We start from the raw sequence: 10095 nt of genomic DNA, 5'->3' as shown, positions 1-10095 counted from the left end.
TGTAAAATTATATATATTTTTTTTAAAAAAAAAAGAAAAAAGAATCAGTATAATTAAAATCTTTGCTAAAACCTACAAAACAACACAACCATAAATTATACAATGTCCTCATTCTTTCCCTGCTATTCAATGCTATACTAGGAATATAGGCAATATATTCAATGTCAAAAATAGGCAAATTTAGATATATGTTCATATAGGCAAATTTAAATATATGTTCATTTCATACTGTTGGCGGAATCATTAATCTTGATTTTATAGATAGTATGAAAATAAGTAATTGGAATTATTTTTATATATGTAAGTAATTGGAATTATATATTGTTGATTAATTAAGAAGTGAAAATCGAAATGAGGGAAATTTAAATCGAAATCAAATAACAAATTTAAAAAATAAGAACATATTTGAGTTTTGCTTTGCAAGTGATCTTTTGAAGTAATTTTGGCATGCCACCAATTGCTCCCTCCTTAAACCTAAGTTCAAACCTAAATCAAATTTAAATTACAGCTAAGCCTATCCAATTCAATTCCAATGGATCCATTTACAATAAATGAGATTACAATTCATTTAAGCACGTGATGATTTATTTAATCTTACCATGTGGACAAGATGTTTCACATTATTTTTCCTTTTTCACCCACACACGCCAAATTTACTCAAATCACTCCAAATTTCCGTACGGTACTCAACGGTCAGATATAGTTATTGGGCCGCTTGAAAAGGAAAGTTCTTAATGGGCCGATTTGGCCCAAAAATTATGGGCCAATATAAACTGCAGCCCATTTAAAACGGCGGTAAAATCTCTGCAGAAATTCCGAAATTCAATAACACAGCAGACAAACGCGGCGTTAAGTAATTTTAATTAATAAATTATTTCCCGCATCTGCTGCTCGATTCTCCTCTCATTTTTGGTGTGATCGAGTCGAGCAGTTTCGTCGATTGGGATTTTTAGCTACAGTTGAAGCTTTATCTGCGGACTATTATTCTGGATTGAATGCCAGTTTTTGATGAATTTTCTGGCACGGAGAGCGATTAGGTTCTAGGTATTTCAATTGTCTTGAGTTTCTAATGCGTGTTTATTTTTATTTTAAAAGATTTTTTAGGTTTTCGATTATGTTCTTGCTGTGTTTTGGTGAATATTTCGTAGGTGAGATGGAAGTGGAATTGGTTACCGATGATAATTCCGAGGATGAAAACTACGGTTTTGATGATGGTGGTGCGGTAAGAATTTGTTTGGGTAAATTGATTTTATTTTTGGTTGAGTTTGAAGTAGGTTGGTTGTGCAATTTGAATTGGGGAAAGCGACTGTTTTGTAGGGTTATGGATGGATAATAGCTACTTATTTAAGTGATGGTTGGATGCTTTTGATTATGTGACTGAAATTTGGTTGCTGGTTGTTGCTTTGAGATGAAAACATTTCAGTTGTTTAGTTTCTATATTTTGGAGTGCAGGACTATTCGAGTTTCGAGGGCGAAAGGTGTGGGATTTGTAGTGATGTTGTGATTGACAGAGGTGTGCTTGATTGCTGCCAGCATTGGTATGTAAATGGTGATGTTGTGTGTTCTTGTTTTTCTTTTTTTATATGTTTCTTTTGTTCTTGGTCATTTCTTTATCGGTATTTTTGATCTCACTGTTGCTTCATTCGGAGAACTTTTCAATAAAGCTAGTATGAATAGTTTCCAGTTTTCCGGCTTGTTTTCTTGATTGTAACTGTGAAGGTGCTGATAATTCGGGCCTGGTCGGGATTTCTAACGATTTCATACCTTCCAGGTTCTGTTTTACTTGCATCGACAATTGGGCGACCATCACGAGCCTTTGTCCCCTTTGCCAGAATGAGTTTCAACTTATAACCTGTGTGCCTGTGGGTAACGGATTATTTTAAGTGCCTTCGTAACTCTGTTCTTTTACTTAGAACTAAATGAAAACAAAAACTGAAGTAACATAAGAAAACATCATTGAGGATGAAATCAATGTTTTGATTTTTTATTCATAAATCCTGTTTGAGTTGATCCAATGTCCGCAAAGTATTTGGTTTTTATGCACAAGGCTATTATATTATTTTCATACAAGCACTTTTTACGTGTGAATGTGATTATGAACTGTTTCGCTTCCTTTATATTTCAACAGTTGCTGCAATTCTTCTCACTGCATAAATTTTCTTGAATAAAATGTTACTTGTACTATTGTAGTCAATCATATCTATTTTTGTGCTGCACACAAATTTTCTCATATTTTTACTTGCTCATGCTTGTAACTGCAACCATTGAAGGTATATGATACAGTTGGTGGCAACAAGACTGATGAGGATACAGCTCCAAGGTAATATTATTAAATGATGCTTATATTTGCCACATCTGTCTCAAGTGCGATCATCACATGCAATCTTTTCACTTGTTCATTATTGTCAATATAGAAGAGGATGGAAGAGTTGGTGTCTTTTTTGTTGGTTTAGTCAATCTAGGAAATACGGCATGTGATAGTTCTTTTTTGAGCTGAGGAAAGGTTATACCTTGTGAAAATGTGAGGAAGTAAAGGTTTCTGATTGCTTGCTTTTCTTACTGGATTTTTTTGTCTAAATGTCTTGCTGATTGATCGCAAAAGGTAAAATTTAGTTGTTTACCCATTGTCTATCCTCAAACTTTATAATTTCGGGAAAATTTTTATATGGGAACAAATTTAATTTATTCCACAATTTTCTTTTCTGATTCATATACCAAGAGAGAGTGAATTAAATATTAAATGACAAGGAAAATGATTTGGTTACCAAAAATAGTACAATCTGTTCATTAAAATTTTAGTTTGTCCTCAATTATTGAATTTAACCAGCAGATCAAAAATTGAAATTCGTTTGTTACTGCTTTTGTGAACACATATATTTGCTTCAGGTTGCAATAGATGGCGATCATGGTATACTCAAAATCTTTGAAGAACAGTGCTCCTGCACTAGATTGAATTTTTCATTTCGATTCAATGGCGCTCTTAATCCTGTGTCAATTACAGTGCCTTACACATCTTGTAATCTCTCAAAATCTAACTGGATTTTCATATTTTGTTGCAGAGATGATGACTGGTTCATTGAAGGGAAAAATAACACTCTTTCATTTCCTTCATACTATATTGATGAAAATGTAAGTTGATGGCAGTCTTGCAATGCCTGTGAAATCTCATTTTTGGTCCTCTTTATTCACTTTTCGAATTATATTATGTGATCAAAGTTGCTTTGAAGTCTTTTTTAATACAAAGAGAAATGGCAGTATGGTTTTCTGGTGCTGAGGCATAAATTTATGATAAAGTAGGAATGAGTTCATATTTATTTTGGAATATTGGTACTTTTGTGGTCAAATAACTTGGGATCCAAAAATACTGGCTGTGAGATCGAACATGCTATCCATGCCTACACTTGATCAACTTTTTATTACTGGTTTCTTTAGACCATTTTTATTCTAAGTTAATGATGGTGGGAGAATGCAATCTGGTGACTTTGGCCCCATTGTAGGCAGTTGTCTGCTTGGATGGAAATGACTGCAAAATTAGGAGTGGGCTTGTGGCAATCGAAGAAGATTTAGATATTGATACATCCATTGCTTGTGATTTTTGTGATAAATGGTGAGCAGAAAGCATCCTATATTCTATTTTTTCTTTTGTCACCTAATTTCCAAATTGGCTGCTTGTTTTTCTCATTGGAACTTCAGCTTTGTTTTCTGTTGCTCTTGTGATTTCATATCAATTTCAAACTAATCTCATTGATTACTTGGTGTGAAGAGCACTTTTTAGCACCGGGATATTCTCCTTGAAATCTTATAATTATTCATGCATTTTCATCTATCTTATATTTCCTTTTCTACTTATTAATGTTTCTTCTTCCTTCACCTTGACCTAAAAAATGACCATGCCATTTGGCTTTGTGCCATACTGCATTTGTGTTTATGCAAGGGACGAACACATCTAAAATCTAGAAACTGCATGCCATTGTTTGACTTGTGCTGGCTAAATTCCAAAAACCCTTCCCCTGCACCGTCAAGTCACAAGGGGAGAATACTTCACGTTTTGAAGAACTTCTGGAAATCATGAATCATATATTCTGGCTGGGTTGGAACACTTAAATAATTTCAATAGCTCTATCTGGATGTTCAAGCCTTTTTACAAACAACCTGATATTTTATCATCTGTACACATGTTGATCAGAGGTTACAAATGTGTTTATATTGTTTTCCTGACTTCTTCGTGTACTGCATGAATTTAGGTACCATGCCCTTTGTGTGGGGTTTGACCCTGAAAGCACTTCTGATAGCTCATGGCTGTGCCCACGGTAATCAATCAGTTTTTACATTTACATGTGCCACTAAGTAATAGGTTGTTACTATTATACTTTTATTTCTTCTACTTTTTCCTTTGAATTGCTTACTTTCAACAGGAGAAACTTCTTTGAGTTCATTTTCTTTCACAAAATGATCATAATTAATCAGTTTTTACATTTACATGTTCAACCAAGCAATGGCTTGTACTATTATTCTTTTATTTTTTTTCTTCCTCTTAATTACTTACTTTCAAGGGGATAAACTTCTATGAGCTCTTTCTTTCACAAAATGATCTCTTTTAATGCAAGCAGTAATTCTGACCAGTCCGTTAAGAGTATAAACATTATCGATTTTTATTCCTCATGTGTTTGGCGGCACATTATAATTGGGATCTATTTTTTATTTTGACAGTGTTGCTGTTGATGCAGGTGCATTACTGAGAATGACTCAAAGAAGTCAGACAGGGTTTCTGATTTGAGAAAAAGCTACCAAAGTAGCTTCGACATCTCCACTGGTGATTTTCTAGCTGAAACTTCCTTCTCTGGTAGAGTATCAGTATCTGTGGCTGATGAAGGTGAGACAGCTGTGGTTGTCTCACTTGTTGACCGAAATCAAGGGACCCAAAAACCAAGTGACTCAGTATTTGGGTGTAGCACAAATGTGGAGAACACTGAGTTATTCAATTCTATATCCAACTTGCTTGAATCAGAAGTGCTTCCTGGCAATGAACCTAAATCAGTTCAAGACATGGAACTTCTCCTATCTCAAGATAATTGTTTTGGGGCATTGCCTTCTGTATCACCCCCCTCCGAGGTAAAGATATTTGCTGATGATTCATCTGGATGGTCCCCAATACATGTAGTTAGTGACATGACCGACCCTGGTTTGAATCTTGGTCTTGGTACGGCCACGGGCACTGATACATCTGGTAATTGCATTATCAATTACTTTTCTACTTCTCATTTGAAAGTTCCATCTAAAGATACTATAATGATAAGTGGAGGTGTTTACCCTGTATTTTTCTATACGTATTCTAAGGAGACATGAAATCCACTGGCATAACTGAAGATAATGCGTCTGGAATGGTGGAATTGAAAAGAACCACAGAAGATCCTTTATCAGGTATAAGATGAAACCTGAAAATAGTGCTGATTTTTTATATGGTCTTGAGCGAAAAGACTTTTTCGGAAAATTAGTCAATCTCATTTCCATTATTGTATCCACTTTGAAATGTTTGCAGTTGAAGACATGGAGCCCAATAAAATCGAAGTGATCTTACCCAAAACCTTGATAGCTGATGAGGAAGAACCCATAAGTGAACATGTTGGTTATAAAAGAAAGCAAACAGAGAGCAGGTTGTCATACAGTGAGGATTCTTTGTTTAAGTTATGCATGAATATTAACATCTCAAATATCAATGCTGTTCTTCTTAGACATTATTTGTGTGTATGTATATATGTGTATATAGATATATATTATTTTCTCCATGCCTAGTTTTTGGAAGAATTTCGTGGCTAATTGCTGCTCATATTTGGCTAATTGACACTATTGAAGGCTTTTGAGAGAACTTTTCATTTGGCATCAATACACTTACTATTGGAAAAGTGCTAACTTTTGATAATCTCTGCTGATTAAAAGACTTGACTTATTGTTAACTTTGCTGCATGATAAGCACATTTCATTGCAAAAATAAAGAGTTTCTGGTTTGAAAGATGTGTGCTTTCTGAATATACTGTGTAGCAATAACAGATATGCTATCTCTAGCTTGAGTAGTTTACCTTAATTTGTAATTTTTAGGAAATGTTGAGAAGCATCTATCCTCTTATGCTTGAGTAGTTTACCTTCTTCTTCTTAAATGAATTTCACTAGTTAGTATAATTTGATTAACTTTGCAAATATACAATCTAACAAACTACAAAAGAGTATGCATTTAGAGGTTTTGTAGATTGTTGTGTTAACCGCGTACATTGAAGATCTCCTTATTTTATTTTATTTTATGTTATTCTGACATCAACATTGTTTTGCTGGATAGTTCTCATATATGAATGACTTTTTAAGGTGTGCACTATTTGTTTTCCTTTTTCTTACACTTCCATATATGCAGTGATGCGCATGGAAATGCTGACGATGAAGAAACAGAAGTTAATACTGAGACCAGATTTTCTCGAAAGAAAAGGAAAGCTGAAAGCAGCAGTCAGCCTGATAGTCTGGTGGATGAAACATCATTATTTGAAGAACCCAAAACATTATATCCTCAAAGTAGTTCCAGGGATAACAGAGTTAAGTGCAGGTCTGAAAAGGAGAGCAGTACTTCTGTAATGGATATAGTTCAGGGGTCGGATCGGAAATCTCTTAAACAGCTTGGAAATAAAAAATCATCTGACATAAGGCTCAAAAAGATAATGAGGAGAGCAGGCGAAGATCAAGATTCTTTGGTTCTTGTTCAAGAGATTAGACAAAAAATCAGAGAAGCAGCTCGTAACAAATCCTCCGATGATATTAGACAAAAGCTTTTTGATCCAAAACTTTTGGATGCTTTCCGGACTGCTTTGGCTGGATCCGCGACTGAAAATAGAAATCCAACTCTGGATGTGAAAGCCAAGAAGGCATTGTTGCAAAAGGGAAAAATACGTGAAAGTTTGACGAAGAAAATATATGGAGCTGGCGGAAAGCGACAACGGGATTGGACTAGGGAATGTGAAGTAGAGTTCTGGAAACACCGCTGCATAAAGGCATCAAAGCCTGAAAAGATTCAAACATTACAATCAGTTCTGGACCTCCTCAGAGACAACTCTAACAGTGGGAAGAAGAAAGTACCTGAGAATGACGACGAGGCAAAGGGTTCTATTCTTTCAAGATTGTATTTAGCCGACTCTTCTGTCTTCCCACGTAAGAATGATATCAAACCTGTCTCTGCCTTGAAAGCTCCCGATGCTTCTGAAGAGAAAAGTGGAAGTGATTCGACTAAAAAAGTCTCGGCACCACCACCCATTGATAAGTCTCAGGCTATTGTTCCTCCTTCAAATGTTAATGATACGAAGAAGATTGAGGCACATTCCAAAAAAGGATCTTCTGCATCACGTCCTCCCGTATCAGGTAGCACGAAAGTCTCTTCAGAGAAGAACTCAGCAAGTAAACCCGGGGATAAAAGAAAATGGGCATTAGAACTTCTAGCAAGAAAGACAGCAACCTCAACCAAGCGCACGCAAGACAGCGAAGAGGATAAAGTGATTCTCAAAGGACACTATCCTTTACTGGTTAGTCGTAAGTTTTCGCTCGAAGTTTATTTTGAGTTGAAAATGAACAAAGAAAGTTTGATGACTTATCTCTTCTCTTCCTAATTTTATGCTTAAGTTCATTTTCATGTTATGAACAGGCTCAACTACCAAAAGACTCGCGGCCTGTTTTGGCTTCTGCTCGTCATAATAAAGTCCCTGTATCGATTAGGCAGGTAAATTCTGCAGTTATTTTTTTATGTCAACACAAATGTGTTTGTCTAAGCCTCTTAGGAAATCAATACTTCCATCTTGAAATGATGTACAATGGAGTTTATGTAATTTTGTTTGAGTAAAAATATATATTTTTTACCTGATGTCTTAATCTATTAACGCCTGGTTATTATGCAGGCTCAACTTTATCGCCTGGCCGAGCACTTTCTGAAGAAAGCAAATCTGTCCACAGCTTGTAGATCTGCTGAAACAGAATTGGCTGTTGCTGACGCAGTTAATATCGAAAAGCAAATTGCTGACAGGTCTAATAGCAAGCTTGTGTACATGAATCTGTGTTCTCAGGAGATACGTAAGATACCCGACACATTTGAGTCAGACCGAGCTAATGAATCGAATCCTAACTCCACTTCCGATCGCCTCCCTGACGAACCATGTGAGGTAAACAATAATGTTTCTTTGGATTCTGCAGTCGATGAGGCTTTGAGAAATGCTGGGCTCATGTCGGATTCTCCTCCAAATAGTCCTGACCATCCAACAGAGGGCACTTGTAGTGGAGCTGATTTATCGGAAAAGGCCGAGGAGGAGGACGGGCCGGAGAATGTAATCGAGGCTGATCCGCATCCGGATCTTGACATTTATGGCGACTTTGAGTATAATTTGGAAGACGACGATTTCATTGGCGCCAGTTCTTTTACTGTATCTAACCAGCAGCAAGAAGAGCCGAAGATCAAACTGTTGTTTTCCTCGCTTAATTCCGAGAGGCTGAATGATAATCCAGATACGGCGAATCATGAAACCTCGACCTCGACGGTTGTTGAAGCTGAAGCTGGTTCATCCGGCCTGCCTGGCTCACGGAATGAAGGGGCGGCTGTCGATAATGGGGTAGTCGATCACGTCGATGACCAGATCGTTCGAAATTCTTTAGGTGATAATGATGGGGAGCCTTCTATTGCAGAATGTGAAGAACTCTATGGACCTGATAAAGAACCAATTGTTAATAAGTATCCGGAGACTCTACCCGTGGCTCCATTGGATTTATCCCAAAATAATGAATCATTGCCTAAGGATAACGGCGATTGTGCGCCTAAAAAGATGAACAATGATTCCGGACAACCAGCTGGGAATATAATGGAGAGCTTAGAACCGGCACTGGATGGATCTAAACAGCAGTCGTCGGACAAGAGAAAGACGGCCAAAAGAGACTCGAAACAATCGGAGCCAAATAGTGAAGTTATGAAGAAGGTACCTACTCTATTTTTGTTTTTTCATTTTAGCTTGATTTGGTAGACTTAGTTGGATGGAAATGTTTCTATTTTTTGCGTTTCTGAGTGTTTTGTCGCGTGTTTTAGTTATCTTAGGGAATTATAATTTTAGTATGTGTTTATTTTAAAGTTTGGAAATAGTAAATCTTTGATTTTCCTTTTACTCTTTAATTTTATTTATTTATTTATTTTTATGTAAAATAGGTGTGAGATTGAATGAAAATGAATATATATATTTTTTTCTAAAGTAGTACCCTTATCATTTTAGTTCAAGTAAATCGTAATTAATAGGACGCGTGTGGTATCGATGTTGTCATGTGTTGTTAGATCGTACTTTACATGTGTGTTGTGTTAACATGCCACCTCTTGTGTCGAGATTAATATGTGCTATGTGTTTTGTCCACTATTATCATGCGTTGTCAGTTCATGTACTGTATTTATATAATATTAATACGCATTTTTTGTATGCTTCATAAATATTCTCGGTCTATACTTTATGTGTTGATTCGGGTTTTAATTAGTACATATTTATCGCATATTATATTTTCTTTTGTTTGGAAGGTCGAATCGTACATAAAAGAGCACATAAGGCCTCTTTGCAAGAGCGGTGTGATCACAGTCGAGCAATACCGTTGGGCGGTGGGGAAAACTACGGAGAAAGTCATGAAGTACCACGCCAAGGAAAAGAACGCCAACTTTCTCATTAAGGAAGGCGAGAAAGTGAAGAAACTCGCCAGTCAGTACGTCGAAGCGGCTGCTACGCAGCTGCCGCCGCCTAAGACGAAAAGCTGAACAACGGAAATCGTCCTTTGCTCGACGCTTCAGGTATGTCTTCTTCTTCATGTTTTTCCCTCTCTCACAGCATCACCTTTCATGTTGAATCTAACTACTATAACCATGAGGGGAAAAAAAAAGGGAAAGCATATTTTGCGTATCTATTTCTACTATTTTTTATTTTTTATTTTTTTTCTTATTATGTGAAAATATGTCGTCGTTATTTTTTGAGTGTGTTTTGATTAAATTTGTTGTCGAATTTAATAGCACAAGTTAGGTTGGATAAAACAAATTATATTAAACGAATTATG

The 10095-nt window shown here is 36.1% G+C and overlaps 1 protein-coding gene across 4 annotated transcripts; it reads left to right on the top strand.

The window, feature by feature from the left end:
* Positions 1–841: 841 nt before the first annotated feature.
* LOC127250307 (uncharacterized protein At4g10930) lies at positions 842–9971 on the top strand. 4 transcript variants are annotated; one of them, XM_051273508.1, is made up of 15 exons: positions 842–1044; positions 1149–1222; positions 1453–1538; positions 1772–1862; positions 2271–2320; positions 3060–3129; positions 3498–3607; positions 4245–4310; positions 4728–5227; positions 5341–5421; positions 5540–5654; positions 6404–7556; positions 7676–7750; positions 7926–8990; positions 9572–9971. In XM_051273508.1, the coding sequence occupies exons 2-15, from the start codon at positions 1154–1156 to the stop codon at positions 9800–9802; spliced, it is 3762 nt and encodes a 1253-aa protein (XP_051129465.1). In that variant the 5' UTR covers positions 842–1044; positions 1149–1153; the 3' UTR covers positions 9803–9971. The 4 variants fall into 4 exon arrangements, with proteins under 4 accessions (XP_051129465.1, XP_051129464.1, XP_051129466.1 ...); XM_051273507.1 differs by having other exon boundaries at positions 5338–5421; XM_051273509.1 differs by lacking the exons at positions 1772–1862; positions 3498–3607 and having other exon boundaries at positions 5338–5421.
* The last annotated feature ends 124 nt before the right edge of the window (positions 9972–10095 follow it).

Source organism: Andrographis paniculata, unplaced genomic scaffold, assembly GCF_009805555.1.
Source record: "Andrographis paniculata isolate CXL003 unplaced genomic scaffold, ASM980555v1 Contig37END, whole genome shotgun sequence".
In the NCBI taxonomy this organism is placed as follows: domain Eukaryota; kingdom Viridiplantae; phylum Streptophyta; class Magnoliopsida; order Lamiales; family Acanthaceae; genus Andrographis; species Andrographis paniculata.
The sequence above is the reverse complement of the archived record's forward strand: the minus strand, read 5'-3'. Positions and strand labels throughout refer to the sequence as shown.